General features: G+C 40.5%; 1 protein-coding gene across 2 annotated transcripts; it reads left to right on the forward strand.

Annotated features, from left to right (window-relative positions):
- Positions 1-3,179: 3,179 nt before the first annotated feature.
- Positions 3,180-20,724, forward strand: npm1b (nucleophosmin 1b). 2 transcript variants are annotated; one of them, XM_083914832.1, is made up of 11 exons: positions 3,180-3,267; positions 3,567-3,649; positions 5,588-5,707; positions 5,969-6,062; positions 6,494-6,585; positions 6,845-6,900; positions 7,080-7,152; positions 11,788-11,886; positions 15,961-16,056; positions 16,148-16,222; positions 17,475-20,724. In XM_083914832.1, exons 1-11 carry the CDS (start codon positions 3,219-3,221, stop codon positions 17,526-17,528), a joined length of 891 nt encoding a protein of 296 aa, XP_083770958.1. In that variant the 5' UTR covers positions 3,180-3,218; the 3' UTR covers positions 17,529-20,724. The 2 variants fall into 2 exon arrangements, with proteins under 2 accessions (XP_083770958.1, XP_083770957.1); XM_083914831.1 differs by having other exon boundaries at positions 3,214-3,267; positions 11,788-11,880.
- The last annotated feature ends 522 nt before the right edge of the window (positions 20,725-21,246 follow it).

Here is a 21,246-nt window from a genome sequence, read left to right on the forward strand (position 1 = left end):
AATCAAAAACTAGATGTGAAAAATGAAATACATTTCATGTCAGCCTGTTTGCACACCTGGGCTTTATAAGCGCTTGCATGTGGTGTGTCCTTCAGAGATCTCCACGTCACCCGTCCCAGGGTCAGTCCCCCGTGCACATGCCTATGGTATATGTAACTGTCCCAGTACGATAGAGACTATGGGCCATTTCACAACTGATTTCCCCAGAGCCATTTGTTCATTGGTTAAACAAACATTAGTAAGACACCATAATGCTCTGGTGATAAATGCAATGGTCCCATATTATTCCGTTTTGTAATTTTATTGAAATGTATTATTGCTCAGGTGTCTTGTGGCTTCCCTTTAATTCAAATGAGGTAAACTTCCTGAGTGGAGACATGTAGCTAGACAAAGTCTTTTTTTGTTTTTGAATCAAACTGAATGTAAAAAGAACAGTGTCTCATGCCATAACTTGAAAACCATCCTCTCCTTTAGTTAATAATCTACAAACACCTTAAGTATTTAAGTAGAAAACCAATTACTAGCATAGGGAACATTTAACAGAATAATAATAATATAGGTTTGTACTGTGACTCATCATATTCTAGATATAGGCTATGGTTCGATATGATGATTATTAAATAACTGTTGGCTGCTGAAGCGGGAAAATCCTGGAGCATCGAGTCACTTCCAGCTGAGTCGAGTGAAGAATGAAGAACTCTTTCTGCAGTCTGACAGCGTGACAGAGACTTCAGAGCTGACTCAACGTGCTGACATGACAGGCTTTCATGCTCCTCTCTCTCTTTCAGTCACACACACGTGTGTACGCACACACACATGAACTCACTCACAAATACATGCATTAACAGTCACACGTATGCAAGAGTACATGTAGGCATGTGCGTGCAAACACATAGCAAAAAGCACACATAGACACGTTAAACTTGACCCGTGATAGTAAATATTTCTAGTGTAATTGGACACAGGAGCACACTGAACATTTTGATAAACACTAAAATGTATGTGCGTACTTTTGAAACAGGCTCTGTGGTGATAGAAAATAACTTTACTGGTATTTCACTTGTTTATAAAGCTTTAAAATGACCTTTCTCCTCCATATGTCAGCCACATTCTTTCATTTTGTGTTGCAGTCAGATCACTACGGTCCTGTTTTGCTTTTTAAATGTTCCTTATGTGTTACATAAAAAGAACCACTGAGAGTGCCTTTGGTTTTTATGCCCCTAAAGTGTGAAACTCACCTGTTCTGGATATAAGAATAGCAATATCTCTGTATTTTCAAAAGGGAAATTAAAGATCTATAATCTGGCATTATTTGGATTATTTAATTATTTCTGATTCTGCTTCTGAAATTTGAAGTAGCCTTAGTTTTAACATTTTAATAATTGTTTTTTACATTTTTTTTTAAGCCTGATGTTCATTTTATTTGATTCTCTTGGCTTTTATTTACTAATTTTGCATTCCATTGTCTTATTGTTGTATTTTTTCAATCTTGCATAATTTTATTTATTGCTACTGCTGTTTCAATTTGGTACTAGTTCATCTCCTGGGCACTGCCAAGGTGCTGTTGAGCAAGGCACCGAACCCCCAACTGCTCGCGGTGCCGGTCACTGGCAGCCCCCTCGCTCTAACATCTCTCCATTAATTGCATGTATATAGGTCCTGTTTGTGCATGTGTGTGTATTTCGGGCCTGTGTGTGTGTGTGTGTGTGTGTGAGTGTGTGTGTAAAATGAAAATGAATAATAGAGTGAAAATTTAATTTCCCAATTGCGGGACAAATAAAGGAATTCTTCTTCTTCTTCTACATGAAGTTGAGTTGAGTAAATGTAAAAAGCCTATTAAGTAAGACAACGTATTTTTCCCCTTCAGCAATCTCTGCTAAAGTGCAGAGTCAATGTGTTGAGTAAGACTGTGGACAACAACATCATATCTGCCATGAGAACAGATCTGCGGACGTGTCCTGGCAGTCTGGGACACATTAGAGCCTTCTCAAGCTTTCAGGCATGCATGAAGACAACTCATTCCTTTTGGGTAATACAGATGCGGATCAGTGACTCCACGCCCGCTCAGTACGGGCAGGCTACTGACACACTCTGACGCACTCATTAAGGTTAGAAAAACATTTCACAATTAAGCAACCCAGCTGCTGTTTCACAATTAGATCTTAGACTTTTTAGATGCCTGTACGTGTGCACGATGTTTCCTTCTGCAGAAACAGAAATGAAGTAAAATCAGTAGTCAGGGAGTCGAGGTGAAAGGCTAATCCTTCCAAAAAAGTCCTCTGCGAGTCAGTACTGAACTGGGAGGTCAGCAGCCTGCAGCACACAGCGGGTAAGAAGACTGTCCAACCACTAACTGGACTTGATTTCTCACCAGCTCTGGGGCTACTGCTATGATATTTAGAGCAAGACGAGGAATCCAGAGTGTAAAAAACAGTTGTTTTTGGCTTTTTCCTTAAAATAAAACCATTGGTAAAAAGCATTTAAAGTTAATTCCTATCCTCTGTAATATCCGTGACTTCAACGGCTCTCTGTTTTATTATCAATATTTGTAACAACCACAGGAGACTCGTCGGAGCCTGCAACTGCCACCTGGGCTGCACTTTTAATATTACTGACCAAAGGCCTCTTTTATTTAGTCCAAACAGCACATTAAGTTATAGACATCAGGGAGGATATCCCAATCTTAATATAAAAGCTGAAAAAGATTGTTTCAGGAAGCCGTTAGGAAATAGGAAGATACAAAGTACTGTATGAAGACCTTTGGAGATATTAAGAGAAATCTAATACCCAATGTTATACTATATAATGAATTAGGTAGACATTATTTGCCTTCTCTGCTGCCATCTTGTTGTCCGTCATGATGAAACTTGCACATTTTTATGTCAATATATATTTCATCTATATATCTAAATAAAAAGAATACTTTAATATCATCTAATGAAAGAGTATGCATACAATAAAACATGTTTATTTATGATTATTATACCCATTATTTTTGTTTGTAGTAGGCTATTTCCTTATTGTAGGATGACCCGGTTTGTGTTAGGACAGCTCCATCTAGTGTTCACCAATCAGAAGACAGAGCTGAATTTGTCCCGCCCACTCTTTAATTCTATTGGCTCAGATCTTTTTAGCGGTCAGGCGCGTTCTGCTCCCTCATTGGCTTAGTAACGTGTCCGTCACAACCGTTTACGGAAGTGTAACCACCCACTACAAAGATGGAGGACGATATCTCAGATTTGAGCAGACCACAAATGTACTTGTTTGGTGAGCTCGTTTATTCTGACAAAGCCGAAACTAACTCGGTCGCACATTCAGCTTTACCGCCATGTTATCACGCACAAATAGCCATTTAACATTTTTAGCTGAAGTAACGGAGCTACATTGCTTCCTGGACACACTCGCGCCAATTCAGCTCTTTTGTTAGCTGGCCGAGGAGCAAGGCACTGAGACACAGCAGAGAGTAAACCCCCGCAGCTCACACTGGTGTATGCGTGCGTGTATGTTGTTCAAGAAAAGTACAAATTCAAGGTTAGTCACACGTTTGCATGTGTCGTTTCCTCCAGGTTGCACCCTGAAATCGGACAAACGGGAGTTCAAAGTTGACGTAGACGACGATGATACGGAGCAACAGCTGTCACTCAAAGCAGTAAGGACGGCGCTTTGTTGCATTTGTCGCAGACTCACAAACCGTAGTGTAGTCATCCCTGATTGTGTTGATCACTGTCTGTCCGTCCATCTGTCCATTCCAGTCTGCGTTACAGGGGTTAAATGTAAAAACATCTGTGTTGTAATGGAAATAACATGTATGTTGACATGTTTGGTGTATGTCTGCTGCTGTGCTTTCTGGTTGTAGGTAAACAAACTGAGCTGCTAGTCTTGCAGCTTTCTGTCCTAGTTTTTTACTAGACAGTTGTGTTTATTTGCACAACAGTTTATAAAGGTATATAATGCATACAAGAGAAAATAAAGACATAACTGCAGGAGAGAAAGTGACCACGAGAGGCTTATTCTAAGTCCTCTATTATTCAAACACATTAAACAGTTCAGGCTGTACTTGATTCAAGAAATTCTTAGTCTATAAACACTCTTGTGATTTTGCTTATTAATTGAATAGTTTATTTAATCAACGTAGATGTAAAACTGAGTTTCTCCACACAGAATCATGCAAAAGCACCACTTTAAATCTTGTGTTTACCAGAGATGTACGCATACGTTTCTTGGAAATAAATCATTCAACATAAAAAAAAAGCATTAAAATGATTAAGTGATTAAATAAATCCAACACCAAAGCAAACAATGAGTTGACTAAGACAGGGCAGATATAAAAACTAGCTTATTAATCATAAAATAAGGAAGGGGCAGAGAAAAAGCAACAAACCCACCATGGTTAGATGTATGAAACCAACAGGAGCATCTTGTCATAAGGTTCAAGATGAAATGAGACATTTCTTTAACTGACAAGAAGATAAAGATTTAGTTGTCATATTTATTGAATTTCTTAATTATGGACCTCTTAATTCAGTGTCTTAAAGTCTGGAAAAGCTTTTACAAAACTCTGATAGAAGAGTTTAATATTTTTGGACACATACAGAGTTCATGTGTTTTCATCGTAGTTAAAGATTTGGTGGTTCCTCAGATTTAATGACCTTTTTCAATCTCTTTTCCCTCTTCTGTTAAAAACGGCAAAGACCAGAATGATTTATTGAGGTCATGACATGGACTGCATAGTTATTATGGCTCCTGTTAATAATGCTATTTTATTTAGTAATGTTGTTTTTTTCTATCAATCAGTAATTGTTTTGACTATCAAATGTAAACAAAAAAATGATCACTAGTCACAAATGATCACATACCGAATGAATGTTTTAAAGCAATTCTTACCTTTCTGGCACTTTAACAATCTTCTTTTGTAATCTTCTGATAAGTGTGTGTAATAAGTGTATGGCACTAAAATGTCAAAGAAATCCACCAAGTGTTGAAACTCATCAATATTCAATTATTTTTTGTTTTGATAAAATTCTTACAAATCATTATAAGGTCCAAATAAAATGACTTGCAGAGCTTCCTGCCTGTCATCTATCACTCTGCTCATGCTGCGTTTAAGTGTCATGGGAAGTCTGAAGTTTTGGACCTCCAACTAGGCAAAGTGCACTGGAATGCCTGTCCGAGTGAACCTCCTACTAGTGAATTTGGGGTCGACCTCCCCCGAATTCTCCAGTAGGAGGTACTGCTTTGACAGGCATTCCAGTGCAATTTGGAGGTCCGAAACTTCGGACTTCCCATGACACTTGAACGCAGCACGTTTCAGTGAAGGAGGGAGCTTGAGAGGACCATTGTGTCTCAGTTGAGCTAGAACTGTGGTATTCCCCTGGCTTTACCAGTTATTTCAGAAATGTAGACTTTTTATTCAGGCCATAATCTCCCTAGAAAATATTATTATAAAGAAAGAAGAAGCAAATAAGGTTTGTAAGTTGAAACTTACACTCTTCATGGTGCATCAAGTTAAAGGGTTTCAGGAGCAATGTTGGCCTGACGGTGCAAAGATACGGAGATGGTGTTTGAGTCAGCTGTGCTGCTTTTCCAGGTGTGTCTCGGAGCTGAGGCCGAGGATAAGTTCCATATGGTGGAAGTCGAAGGCCTCACGTACGATGGAAAAACAACCAAAGTGCCACTGGTTGTCTTGAAACCGTCCGTCATGCCCTCTGTGAGTAAACACCATCGCTGACAGCATTTTGTGAAGTATTCAAGGGGGTACTTAATAGTATGCAAGCAAAGAAAAGGGAAACCTATTGTGCAGTATGTGTCATATATATACGTTTGTAGTAAAAAAAAAAAAAAGCTTTAGCCTCTAATAAAAGACAAAAATGAAAAGGGAAAACTCTTTCATACTCTGGAGCAAACAGAAAGCAAAAGTTATGAACGTCATGCAAATGAATTATGTAACTGTTATCTTTTTCTTGTCCAGATGAGTTTAGGTGGATTTGAGATCACACCTCCAGTTACCTTCCGTCTCCAGTCCGGCTCTGGACCAGTTCACATCAGCGGGCAGCATTTTGTTAGTGAGTATTAGAGCAACAGCTGCTTTTTCTTCTCTTATAATCACAAACAAACGAGATACAACGTATGACTCAGGTTACAGTTCACCACATCGTTAAAATGTCCTTACCTACTCCATACTACGTACAGCATCATTTTATAAACCCATAAAAATAAAGTTCCCTTTATATTCCTTCAAACCTCCAACTTGGGGTTCCTCCAAGACTGTTGACTGCTCACAAATCAGTAACAGGAAAACACGTTATTTAAGTAAAAAAAACTCTTTTTACTAACCACAGATGGTGATTTTACATAAATTATGTATTTCTAATTGTTAGAATTTAGCATTTTACTGCTTTATTGATGAAAAATGTCACTCTATAATCTTTAAAAGTCCATACATACAATAAAAGTCATTGTTGTGCAGTGCCAGTAACCAGTGTTTGCTCTGTAGGCGTGAAGGATTCAGATGATGAAGAAGAGGAGAACAACTCGTCACCAGTGAAGCGGCCTGCAAGCCTGATGTCGGGGAAGAAGCCTGCATTGGTAGCTACCTCAGTGTGTTCATTTTGCTACAGAGTTGCCTGCTGAAGAACGTTTTCACTTTATTCACATCATGACGTATAACTTTTATTCAAGGTTTAGATGATAGCGAGATTAAAAAGGTTTATAAAAGCCTTTTCTGTAGCAATGGTGCTTGTTTGCTTGCTGCACACCTACTAAACTCAGCGTCGTCATGACAGCTCGGGCCTCTGCAAAACTCTAATAATATCTCTGACAAAATCACAATTTATTTTCCCTGTAGAAAAAACTAAAAATGGATTCTGACGATGATGAAGAGGACAGCGACGAGGACGATGAGTATGTTTTCTTTTATGTTGATTATTTTTCACAGTGATTGCATAAACAACACATATACTTCAAATATAATTTTATTTTATATTCAAATGATATAAGGAATTATTTTATTCACCAATTATTTTTTTTCTCTCATGTGCTTTTACCGAAGTTCAGGTTTTTTTTCTTCCTCCTTTTTCTAGTGATGAGGAAGAAGATGACAGTGACGAAAATGATGTGAGGCCTCAGAAGAATGTTGGGAAAGAGCTCAAAAAAGTAAGCTTTGGTTCCTTTTACACATAATATTACATTTGTAGTGTCCTTGGGCAAGACACTGAACCCCAAATTGCTCCCTGTGCTGCGTGTGGGTGTGTGAATGTGGTTTGATTAATATGATCGGTTAGATTAGATGCTGGGCAAGTAGCCTCTGCCATCAGTATACATGTCTGTGTGAATGGGTTAATGTGACAAGTGTTGTAAAAAGCCCCTTGAGTGGTCAGAAGACAAGAAAAGTGCTAATAAGTGAAGTCCATTTACCACAGGGTTTCAAACTTTGGCTCACTTCCCCAGGAGGCACACAGTAGCGATGCACAGATTGAAGTTAAGTCTGCAGGTGCCGCGGTTAATCCGCTCATTGGTTGGGGTTCATAAAAAAGTTATATTTATTTATTTATTTTAAAACAAGAACAGCGCTTTTTAACATTTACATGTAAATATGCAACATTATATCCATTAGATCATTTCCAATAGCATTCTGATTGACAGTGGATCAGTTGCAGGTGATATAATACGTTATTATGGAAAATATTAATTACATTCTGTAAATGCAGCAGAGAGCAGAGCTGCTGTCCACCGCTGCAGCAAGCAGCTGATAACCTTTCATCAGGCACATTTGTCGGTGTCCCCGTTAAGAGACGGTGTGTGTGCGCATTTACCCGCAACAGCAGCTTCATTGATTATTTCAGGACATTAGTGTTCAGTTCCTCTTCCTCTGTGGAGTTGTTAACTGCTGTTTTTGGATGTCACCAAACATTTATTTGCATAGTAGAGTAAAGAGTTTGGAGTTTCCCGTCCCCTGTTGTCCACCAGGTGTCAGGGTAGCCAAGGGCTAACCCACCGTTTTTTTTCTGTGCAAGAGGAATTTCTCCGTGTTGCTGCCGTCTGCCCGCTCCCCTTTTGTTTCTACCACATCATGTAAACTCCCACAGTCTGTATCCTATGGTAGCATTTCATTCCAGCAAGCCCTTCCCATTCTTGCACTCACTGACCGTCCACCTTTTTGTATGAGACAAAACATGGAACTTTTTCATCCTGTTCCCTCATGTACCCACCTGTTTTCCATGAGTAAAACACAGGGTCTGTGTGGCGTAATGATCGGATTTCTCCTCTGTAATCTACGTGAATTCTCACCGTCTCACCAACAAGACGGCACTATGTTATCCTACACACACACGCATGCACGCTCAAAGGAAATTTACACACTGAAGACATGAACACTTACCGTAAAAGTATAAGTACAAGTGCGCACCGTCTGCAAACATTAAGAATGCAGATCTACAGTACATATGCAGAAAAACACATACAGTTTCATACACACACACACACATCAGTTATGGGAAACTATCTCTTACTCCCTTTTTTCTGTAGCACTGCATATCTTTGTCCCTCTGTCATCCCACTGTTAATATGATTGCTCCTTTTTATCGTCTCTCATGCCATTTCAGCTTTGCACCTGGCCTTTGCCTTTGAACACTTGTTTTGCGTGTTACCACAATCATTTGCAAGTGTGTGGGTGCATGTGTGTATCTGCCTCATTTTTACGTCGGTGTCTGTTTGTGATTTCTTCCTCTTTTTTTAAAAAACACGCTATCCAAGTGAAAAACTGTGCCAGGCAAAAGATCAAAGCAGAGCAGATGCGCATACCTGCGACGTGAGCGCCGATCCTCGCCTCAGGGTCAGATGACAGCTGAGCATTTCTGTCACCTGTTGATTTATTCTGTTGTCTTCTCCTCCAATACCTCCACCTCCGTCTCCCCGTACCCCTCCCCTCCATGACCTTAATCTTTTTCTTCGCCCTTCTTCTCTTTAGCTCCGTAGTTATCCTGTCTCATTCTTTAGTAATGAAAGCAAAAAACACAAGAAAGTAGGGCTGGGAGCAATTTTCTTTTTTGACCGCTAATTCAGCAATATGTTAATATTTTTAATACTTTTTTGTTGTACCGAACTTCGTCAGTGTTTTAACTACCAACCAAAATGTGTCCACAGTATCGTGTAAGGACAGTTGGCATCAAATTCTTCTAAATCTTGTTGTCCTTTGGTCAGTTATGTTTGATGCGAACAGGAAATCTGGAAATGTTGTAACTTTAGACTGTATTTTTGAATGCCAGAGTTCTAGTGGCTGCTTGTGTTAAACAACATTATTAAATATTAAATAAGTATCTTTTGGTTCTGACTCATTACATACTGATACTATTTCAGGCAAATTTTTTGAGTTAGACTCAGCTGAAAGTGTGCCTGTGTTGGTGTTTTCGTCTCACAGGATTTTTGAGGTTTGCTGCCCTTTGGTGAAGAGCGAACACGCTTATGGAGTTGCATAATTTTCAGCTCTGGTTGGATCCTCCTTGGATGTCTGTTACAAATAAGAGCCCGGGGCATGGCAGGCGTGTGCCTTGTATTTAGATGTTTAAATTGCGATTTGACAGGATTGCCATGACAAGTAAATCTTGCATCATTAATTGAGACAATTATCCTAATTTTGGCAACAGAGCAGCCTCGCGGTGCCAGTGTTGGCTTTGAGAACTCAACACAACCAATGTGAAGAAATAGCTGAGTTAACATGTATTTAAGAAGACTCCTTTGTTCAGTCAGAAACTGGCAAAAAGACATAGTCTGCAATGCTTCCAACCGATCTAACAAAGAACAAGGTAAAGACATCAGGTGGGATAATGAGAGTGAGTGAAGCATAGTTTATTTGCTAAAAACAGATCATCACTACGACAGAGACAGGTGTCTAACCTTTGCGGCAAACCTTTTCACCTCTGAACTTCTCCATCCAATGTCTCTATTGAAACATCACATGAAACAACACAGTTACTCTGTCATTATCTTGTCAAATGCAACAAAATGTCATAAAGTCTATGTCTTTTAGTGGTGTACTTCACTTTGTGGTAGAAGCAAAGACTAAACAAAGACTATTATAATTAGTCTTGCACAGCCAGACCAACCTCCACAGCGCTGTGTCAGCGCTGCAGCATGGTCTGGCTGCAGCCATTATCATTTTGGTATGGGGGAAAAACACTCTTGCTTGTGTGTATTTCTTTAAACCAACAACAACGTTCCTTGACGACGCTAAGCCCAGAAAGCAGCTAAGGTTGCAAAATAGTGACGGGACTAGGGAATTTGTTTTGGTGGGACATTGGCACGTGGGGAGTCAGGCCCTGACATTAAAATGGCTAGATTCCCACAAAAGATATGTACATATTCTTTGTGCATTGAAACGATTAGCCGAAAGAAAGAACCAAGCCAAGCAGACTGGCCTTATTGCATGGTGCATGTAGGTTGCATGCTCGGAGTTTATTGTTGTTCCTCTAGCGAAGGGGATTTTGAAAACGGAAACGCACAGATAGGGAACAGAATGCTGTGTGAAATGCACAGCCAATGGCAGGCTTATACCCATAATCTTAACCCGGTGAGACAAATAACCCCAAACCCATGGAAATCTCGTAAAACTCTGAGTCATGTATGAAGGACTTAAAGAAAGCACGTCGTCTGTGTTTTGTTCTTTGTGTATAAATATCTCTCTGATTTGAGAAAAAAAAAGGAAAAGCTCTGCAGCCGGAGTGGAACTGCCTTACAGCATCTTCCCTTAGCAGGCATTGCTCTAGGAAATAACATGTGTAATTGCCTTGTAGCAGTTATGTCAACACAGGCAATTACACTTCGAGCCCATTTCAAGGAAAGGGTTGGTGCTCAGGAAATGCAGGTACTTGCCCTGGCTATTACAAGGTAATTACGCAGGTGAGTGAGAGCAAAGGAAATCTGGCAGGACGGCCTACAGTGTGGAGAAGAACAATGACACGTTTTGGGGTACTAAGTATCTGATCAGTGACAAATTACCAAGTTTGTTTAGTTCTTCCCAGGCCATTTCATATAGCGCTGGTAGTGGAGATGATCTCAGTTTTGATTCTTGTGTATCTTTTTGTTTTTTTAATGCAAGAAAAGGGCCTTAACTTAGTGTTTATTTATTGTTTATTGCCAGTGAAATGAATCTTATAAATAACATAAATGAAACCAAATCTTTTTTTGTTTGCAGTTCGTTTTAAGTAGATACATAGTGAGTAAATGTTTTGGTCTTCATGTGTTAAAATGCTTTTAATAATAGTCTACACATGCAGCATTGAGATCGTTAACAACCTTACAGGGATGGGTGAGTGAAAGAACATGAACACCTCATGGCAAAAGACCGAAGAAAATTAACCACAATTGCAAACACTTCTAATAAAATGTGGTTCACATTATGTTACAAGCCAATTATAATTTGTCGGCTATAAAAGAGGCTTGGCAATTAGAGCTTTGATATGGGAGTTTTCAAAACAACATGACACAACCATCAGAGCCCCGAAGAGGCCAAGTTAATGTCCAACATCATGAGAAAGAGTCTGAGAGTCACGCATTGATAAAAGTAACCGCTGTCACAGTTTGACACCAACCAACAGGGATGTGATCAATATATAAAGTAAATAGTACTGAGTTCTTGAGCTTTTTATGCAAAGACGGAGAACTGTGCTGGTTTTCTTGCCACCCTTCTCTGTCTTACAGTTTTTATGAGCGTTTCAGCAGAGCATGTCATAAAGTATGTCAAACTGAGGGGGTCTTATCATAAACGTTGGTTGTGTTTCTTTGTTTTCTCAGAGTGCAGAGATCTCAGCAAAGAAGCCCAACAAGACTCTGGTGAAACAAAACGTCCCCGCAGGAAAACCCTCAGGATCAGCGGTCAAACCACAGGTAAAGGTAAGAAAAGGCTGTCTCAGCTGCTCCACTTTGTTTACTTGTTTCTTGGCTTGTGGTTATTTAATTAGTTGCTTGGCAGCCATTATACTGGAGCACAGTTTATTGGACAGGCAACACCGGTTTACAGGTGCAACAAAGACCGACCTGTTGTTTTTATTTCTTTTCAGATATAAACAAAGTAGTGGTGTAAAATTCTCACCCATGGCCTGTTTCTTTTGTTTGTTCATATTTCCATATCATTTGCATATTTGTTTGGAAATAATATCCCTAGATTTGTGTCGCAGGCCAGGATATAACCCGACTGATAAATAAAGTCTGCAGTTACACTATTTTGGTACTGTCGAAGCCAAGGACTGCATTTATATTGCGCGTTTATCCAGCCCTTCACAATTTCAGCCTCTTATTCACACACACACACACTCATACTCACACTCACACCGATGGCAGCAAGTTACCGTGCAAAGTGCTGGCCAACAATCGGGAGCGATTTGAGGTTCAGTATCTTGCCCAAGTAAACTTTGTCATGTGGACTACCATCTCTACCTTCTGAGCCACAAAGTAGGCAAAAGAATGATAGCTAATGAAAATGAGAAGAAGAATGGTCAAGGGAGAGTCTTCCCATTCCACAGCCAAGGAATGTGATAAATGCACATTGCAATTAGCTCAACCTGATAGTTAATTTCTTGGATGGAATGTCTCGGACAGACGCCTCTCAAAACCCACAGCTTGAACTCTGCCTTTCTTTAAGCAAACACACCTGACCTCTAAACGGGTTTCCTGGGGCAAGGTTTAAACCCGTGACCCCTTGGCCTGACCCCGCCGGCTTGAGTTGCAGCCACCTTTGATGCCCTCCCCACAGCTCCCTTTAGCACACGTACACATCAGGGAATACAAATTGGCATGCTCCCCTGCAAGTTTACAAAGGCATGTTACTGTGATAAAAACGACTTGGACAGAAACTCTGATTTAGATAAGGCATTTTGTGTTGGCATGCAAATGCTGGCGGCTTGTATGATTAAAACATGCTAAATTAACACCATCTCACATTCACACATCCAGCCCTCATAAGAACATTTCTTGTCTGTTGTCTTGACAGAAGGCTGTCATTTTTTATCATGTTAAACACTGAGCCCTGGATTGTTGAATTCCTGAGGCGAGAAAGCCCCCCCCCCCCCCCCCCCCCCCAGGGCAGGGGTTCTTGCTGTGTGGGAGAGTGAGGCTAATTCTGTGGTGGCCGTTGTCCAGACATAACACAGTGGCTCTTGAAATGCTCTGGGGGATTAGCCGATGGGCAACTGAGCTGCAGAAACCATCCCGCCAGTTTAACTCTCTGGCCCGTGGAGCTTGAACCCCTCTCCACTTCTAAACAACAACTGTTCCCTCTCTACAACCTCTTCACACCCCTCACTTCCTGGACACACCTTCTCCCAATTGCTCTCATTACCAGCGTTTGATGTCTGGTGCAGCTTGCGCTTCCAGATGCCCCTGAGGAGCGAGGAAGCGGGCGTGGATGTCTGTTTTTTCTCTGCTAAATGCAGGTGACTGGTCATTAGATTGGCTTGTCAGATCTGTTGCCAGTACTGCAGTTCTCACCTCTCACAGCCCAGCATGTAGCTGCACCTTCTTGCGTAACAGGCTCGACATGAGAACCAGCTAACTCGATCTGTTGCTGATCTGAAGTAACTTCATCTTGCAGCTGGTGTCTTTTGATTGATGGGTTTTGAGGAGTCGATGCCTTCAAGCACACGTCACACTCGTAAAAGTATATACCACTACACTCAGGCTTATCCCAAAAGGGTGTGAGTCATTGTTTTAGCGACTGATTGACATGCGTTAGAGCAGGTGCCTATCTTTTTACTGCACATTTACTTTTCCCGTGATTGAAAGGATGTTGGCGTCTCACTATAACTCTACTGACTTGATCCTGTTGTGCATGAAAAATGTCCAGAAGGAGCAACTCCAGACGCAGGATTAAAGTTGCAGTTTCAAGTCACCTGACATTTTCCCCAGACAGGGGCCTCCGAAGCTCTCATTCCAACAAAATGACAATTACCATCTCTGGCCAGACCCGATGAGCCAAGGTGTCACACCATGTGTTTGCACTGGATTGAAGACAAGACACTGCATCAAATGATAGTGTGCTTGTGATTAAGTTCCATGTCTCGTGGCATCTGTAATCAGTGTCTGGTCCAGATGAAAAAGCTTGCTGGCACTGTGTGTTTATCAGCTGTTTCAGGTCCACAGCTGTCCCTTGGAAGTAGAGAGCTTCCCATAAATAATAAATAACGTAGTACATTTGTCTGGCCAGGAGCCAGCAGCATATGTGCTCTTTTGTTTTTTGTAGTGTGGTATGTGTGCGTCAAGGCTTTCTTCATTTTACACCTTTTGATCTGTGCTATAAAATGCAGATCTCTTGGGGACAGGGACAGATGATTTCATTTTTCAAACAAAAGAGAGAGAGAAGTTGTTTTCACCAGATCGTTACACCTGTTTTTAACCATTTCAAGTCTCAGCCAGGTTTTCAAAGCCCCAAAGTTGCCAAAGAGCCAAGTGTGAAGTAATAACACGTGACCTTTTTTGATTGCTTATATCCAAACAACCAGGTCCAAATGTGTAAAAAGTGGTAAATTGTGAAGAAACGTGCTTTTCAATTTCACTTCCTTTCTGACTCCTGACGGCAAAACTTTGACCTATGGCACTTCGGCCTACATCTTACATTTGTTGAGGTTAACACATTTAAATCTATAGATTATCAGGGGCAGCTGTGGTATCCATCCATCCATCCATCCATCGTTATCGTCTTATCTTATTAAAGATCAGAATCCAGTAGGGCTGCAAATAGAGTAGAGGTGGAATTGTCATGTAGAAGACAATGATACAAAAATAAATAAATATCCAAAGCTACTTAAAATGTGTGCTATCTGAGACTGTGAGACTTTGGACGCAGGGTAGTCTTTAAAGAAGTTGGAGCGTTGCCTTATACCCCACTCCATCACGCTCCAATGTTGCTCGGGTACCGGTCACACCATGAGGTCCAATCATGTCCACGCCCAATTCAGAATGTATCTCTGAATTGCGCACCAACGCTTCAACTCAACTCTTTCCAGTAGAAATAAAGACCTTTACTCTGGAATGATCAGTGCAATTCTTCATCCACTGAGCTGCCTGACTGCATAATAGAACAACAGTGTTCTGAAACAAGCAGAAACAATCAACAACCCAAAAGAAAATCCATTACAGTACAACCATTTCTTCGTGAGTTTTTTCTGACTCGCAGGCTAAAGAGGTGCTTTATACACGGCTCTTCTCTTCTTTCAAATGTGTCTGTGGCTATCAATGAAACCCTGCAATTTCACTGGATTCCACACTGGCTTTACATGTAGGGACAAGCTCTGTGTCTTGTATAACATGCAGTCATGGCGTGTGTGTGTTGGTGTTGTGTCACATTCAGACACTTCCTAATTGAGGACCTCTTGGGCCTCGAATGCCCAGGTCTGAACACACCTGTGGGCCTGTTCAGTGCTCATGAACTCTTCTTCACAAACTCCGGCGGCTCCTCGTGTGTCCAGATAGCACCTATAAAACCCCCAAAAATGAAACAAGAAGGATTGCCTTTAGTTCAGTTAACGTCAAGGAAAAAGCACATCTGACAATCTCTATTACTCATTGGAGAGTCAGGGCTTGCCCTCTCCTGCTCGCAAACAATAAAATCGTAATTTGTACCTGATGTATTTATAAAAAAAGATGGTGTAATTAGGCTAGAATTTGTTGTCCTTTCTGGTGCTTTTATCTTCTTCCAGCTGGTTGCCCTTGCCAAGCCTGTTAACACGGACCCAGATAAAATGGGTCATGATAGGGCTGTTGTCCAGACTTGCCTGTTGGTCAGCAAATGGATTCATCACCAATAAGAGTTTTGAGTTGAGTTCAAATGAGAGCACGGAAAAATAAACGATAATAGCAAGAGCTGAAGTAAACGAGGAAATACTGTGGCCTAAAAAACACAACTTTATAAATCTCTCTCTATGTGACATATCAATCAGTGTTTCTTATCTGGTTGATGTGTTTTTTTTTAAGTCACCTGCCCCGGGGAAAGACAAAACCCAGGCTGGCCCGTCTAAATCCCCCCCTCTGACTGAGATTAAGAGCAAGTTGTCAACGGCAGCCAAGGAGGTAAGGTTATCATCCTCTTTTGCAAAGCACCACTCTGAATTGAATGTCTGACGCATGGCTAAGCTGGTGATTTAATGGCCTTTTTCATTAGGGAAAACCACTGCCGAAGACGGAGCAGAAGTTTGCGAATTTTGTGAAGAGTTCTTTTAAAATCTCAGACACACAAGTAAGTAATCACGAGTCTTTTGTATTACAGACACATTTATTGATTGCACATGGTTTTGAGAGCCTTAATTACAAGACATCTGAGATTGGTCTATGTTTATTTCTTTGTCTTAATTGTTTTCCCATTTTTTTCTCTTACATACACGTGCGATTTATATCAATTTCAAGCTTTTTTTGCTTTTACGATCTATGTATTCGTTCCCATAAACACTTAGCCATGGGGAGTTGTTTGGTTTGTGGCCACAGGCTCATTTATATCAACCTTCATTCTCAGCTTTAAGAGCTTTTTGCCATGACAGATCGCCAGGAATGCACTATTGTTCCTCACACTGTCCTCTACCATGTACTGTCCATTATGCCTCAAACGTCTCTCCAGCACAGTGTGTTCTCTTTGAATTATATTCATTTTGTGTCAGCGGGCTCTTTTGAGATGGAAGGGGAGTACAGCTGCCAAGGCAAACTCTTTCTCAGTGATTTACTGGAGTGTGTGTCTTTTGTAGCCTTAATGAAGGGACTGGTGGTATGTGGATGGTACCAGTCTCTTTCACATTCAAGGCCTTTGACCAGCCCAAACGTAAATGCAGGACTTAAATCTTCTCTAATACGGCTTGTCATTTCAGAAGACAAACAACAGCCCCTGCACATTGTTTTTGCACAGCATGAATTAATCACCCCGAACCCTTTTAGATGATCACAACAGACTGAATGAGTCTAGGCAGTGTGTCAGATAGTGAGGCTGTGTTTTCTGTATCAAAGCATCTGTAACAAGGCGACCACTTGAAAAGGGGCTATTTGAACATTCATTTGTGATTGCATCGCAGTGTTAAAATGTTAACTGTACAGTTATGAGAGCAGGTGAAAACTCTTTAGACCGGCACGAGGGCTGGGTGGACAAGGAATAGAGTGGGGGTGGAGTTGAGTCGGGGAGAGCTTGTTGATCCCAGTGTGTAGAAACATCTGTGCAAGTGCTTTGGTTTCATCAGCCAAGGCTGAGATCTGTCAGACCTGGAGCACCTAGTCATATACTCTGGTATGTACTGTTGCCCCCACCCAACCCCTCGTTGTTCCCCAACAGCCCCATCTAAACTCAGCGTTCCCACAGGCGAGACGCACAAAAGCATGCTGTAGTAAAAGTGAGTCATATGTCTAATGCTGTATAGCACTTCATTTGGAAGATTTATAATTCCCGTTTCTTTCTTTCTTTCTTCTATTGTGTTGTTCTCCCCTCTCTCCCCTCTCCGCACCTTCCTCAGGTGGTCAAGGACCTTTGGAGTTTTGTACAAACACTGAAGATTGAGAAGAAATAACAAACCTTGTACTTTGAAGCATTTGTAAGTTTTGCATCCTGCAGGACATTTAAAGGCACAGTCAGCGAGATTTCCTACTCAGCCTTATTATGTCATCATTGCTAACTATGACCGGGATTGAACAGAAGGACTGAGTGCTGAAAATGGGTAAAGACATTAATGATTCAGGTTCCATTGTTTTATTTTCTTTCTTAGATGTGAAGCACCTCCCGGAGCGAGATTGTAATTCACTCAAACTTGCTCATTTACGTTTAGCAGAATGTAGATTTTCCACGAGGGGGAAGCCGTCCACTTCATCGCATGCCAATCTGCACCACCTATAGGGAAGGAAAGTGATAGCACCCCCAATTAGGACCTGCAGATGTCTTTGTTGCTTTCCTACAGGAAAGCAATAGAATTGCAGTTTTAACACTTGCGCCACCTGTAGGCAATAAATGTTGCACCTGCAGATCTTTATAGCTGCAATAAATAACAGATATGTAAATTGGCAACAACATAATTCACATATTCAGAGCCAAAGACAGAGCAGACAGAACCTAGTCAAGTTAGTCATTGCTAATATTTGTATGAGGCCCCCTCTGTCCTGCCCCTGTATCTTTTTTTTTACGACTAGGAGTCACCAAAGACAAAAATGTTCAAGTCGTACACCGGGGGTTCTAACATGTAATATTAATCCATAAACGGCAGCTATGAAAATGAAAGCAAGTGCAGGTGCTGTAACTGTCCCATAACAGAAGATATTCCTTTCCTTGCCTGTTGAAGGTGAGATCGGCATGGCTACAACGTACTTACTTTGCGTATTAGTCGACACGTCGCATACTGCTGGTGCTACAGCTCTGTAGTTCGGTGATGTCGGCTGAGCCTGGTTTCAGGTGCTTCACATCCATCAAAGTGTGTGTGTCCTTGTTCAGTTGACAATGCAATAGGAGATATTGCAGAATATCTCTATTGTAAACCGAGATAAATCAAGAGTCCCGTTTTGTGTGAATTTGAGCAGCAAGGATGGTCAAGACAGCAGAAACAGGGGGCAGTTTCCTCCAAAGTGTTTGTTATTTTAGATTCTGTCTGGTTTTATGAAGCATTTTAAGCTCGAGAAACACGCTTACACATACTCCTTTCATTTTGCCTGGCATAATCGCTCTATACATTGTACAGGAATTCATCAATTAAGTCATTTTTTTTAATTGTGTCATTCGCTTCGGTCATAGCAACTACTGCAGCAGAGCACGCGGCCAATGTGCTTTTTTTTAACTTGGCCAACAAGAGTAACTTTTGTGTTTAATGCAGCGAAAAGATTAATCTGTTTATAAATCAATTCCCTCTATAATGCACTTGAGAAGCAGTAAGATCAATACGTACATGGAGGTGTACAGGTGTGACCTTGCTGTTTCATCTGTTTACCAGTCAGTCTGTTGAGTAAGCAAGAAATGTTTCATCCTGTGTTTGTACCAGAAACACACCCGACATTTCTGGATAAGAGCGGTTTCATTCTCCCTATTTGTTTTTCTAATGTGTCCAGTGTGGTTGCATTAGGTTGATCTAAACTTACAAAACCAACCTGTTGACTGAGTCTCTTTCAGATGTCATTCATATCAAGTCCATCAACATCTGTGATATCCTGAAAGGGCTTTTATCGCAGTTATAACAAAATCATCTGTTGCAAAAAAAGTGACCATAAGAGCAGTACACAAACCATTCTCAAGAGTATAATGAGCTCAACAAAAGCAGCACAGCTGGCCCCACGCTTATGTACATTACGTACAAATAGTTAAATACAACACAAGGCTGTTTTCAGTGGGTTTCAATGTACTTAATTCATTAGAAACTGGTTACAAGCCTATGAGCAAAGATTATCTTATTACAACGTAAGCACGCGGCATCACATCACCTTTACAGAACCCCATAAAGAACTCAACCCCATCATTATTTGCACTCTTGTATAGCAGTGCTCTAATGACAATAAGCGTACACTCACTGCTTATGTGTTTATGATCCTGTATAATGCCTTTTATGAGCCAAATGTTGGCAGTTGGATACCATCTCTTAACCAGTCAAATCGCTCAGTTCAATCCTCCTGTTGTCTGTAGAGTATTTCAAAATCCTTAGCTGTAAACTTTACTCCTTCGGCTAAGTTGGATCGTTAAAGCTGGCCTGATAATTAACCTAAATATCACATTTTTTATCATGTATAATATTCCCTTTGTAGCGAGGTTTCAGTAGGAGCAGGATGCCGTCCCATAGATTCAGTTTTGGCTCGAGTATGAGTTCATGAGTCCTTTTAATATACAATCATGATTTTTACCCTTTGTGTGGAACATTGTTCTGTGAATACATTTTTGCTTTGTTTGCCACTATGACAGCTGAATAACTTTTAAGTGTATGCTTAATCTGCCCTTGCTAATAGCTGGTTTTGCAGCTTAGATCTATTCTCATGATCTCTATTTGAAACGTGTTCTAGTTATAGCTATAGAAGTGTTTTATTTAGTGTATGAATTATGTTTGAAATACTGTCCTGTTTTCGTAAGCTTTTTTAAAGTTTAACCCGGCTCTTTGTCATCTTGAAATTGTATTTAAATTCTGTAATTAATTTTAAAGCCAGTACCTGAACATGTCCAAGTGGAGAAAGTATCTGTGTTGATAACCTGATAACCTGTATGTTTTGGTCCCATTATTATGAGTATTATTAGTCGTTCTATTAATAAGAAAGAAATTTGGCTTTCAAAAATAGAATTTGCAGAAGAAAAATGTAGTTAAAGTGTTGTGTTTTCTGGATCATGAGTAGTATAACTATGTATCAGACTAAGTGAGATCCCATGACCGCTTCTGTATTTACTTTGTCCATTATACTGCCTTGTGCCTGTGACCTGAAATGCCGACTGTGCATCAGCATGTGTCGAGGGGCGTCTTTAAATTGAATTGACAAACATGAGGCGCGTACATATTTACTGCGTATGTCAATGCAAATGAAATTGTAATACACTGTACTGTTGGTGTGAGTAGATGATGGCTGTGTGTTGAAAGAGAGTGCATTTTGTCCATTTAGTCAAACTTGATTGATTAGTTAATGCATGACTGCTGATGGCTGAGGGTGGATATTCATATTCATTCATTTACTGTTTGTTGAGATGAAAACATATCCATCTTTTTCTTCTTTTTTTAAACTCCCTGTAACCGAAATAAAGTAAATCCCAGCTGATTTTGCGTCACACATTTTTTTTACTGGTAAAAACAAACAGTTTTCTCACACACCAGTAGAAAACAATGGCTTATTTGATGAGTGCATTTGGCGAAAAAGACCCTGGGATGATTTTACGCTGGACTTTCACTTTAAGAGGCAAAAGGTAAGAGCTCTAGCACAGATAAGTTACAGTAAATCTGTCATACCTTATACATGTTCTATGTTTATCTATGTTCTGAGTTGACCCCTGCTTTTGCAGCAGTTTGTCATCTATTTGACTCAATTGCATTTATAGGTTTACAAGTTGTTGAGGACTGAGCGACAGCAGCATGAAGAAGACGCAGTAAAGAAGTATCCCTGGCAACATGGCTTTTCAATATTGGTCATAGTTGCCGTAACATTGTTGGTTGAAATGGGAGGACTTTAGCAACTCAGAATCTGTTTTCATTGTGTTTGCAGGATTATCAGATGGCTTCTGGTTATTGAAGAAGACCAGGATGTTGGGTCTGTTTCATCATAATCAAAATCCAACACTATCCC

Source organism: Echiichthys vipera, assembly GCF_963691815.1.
Source record: "Echiichthys vipera genome assembly, chromosome: 6".
In the NCBI taxonomy this organism is placed as follows: Eukaryota; Metazoa; Chordata; class Actinopteri; order Perciformes; family Trachinidae; genus Echiichthys; species Echiichthys vipera.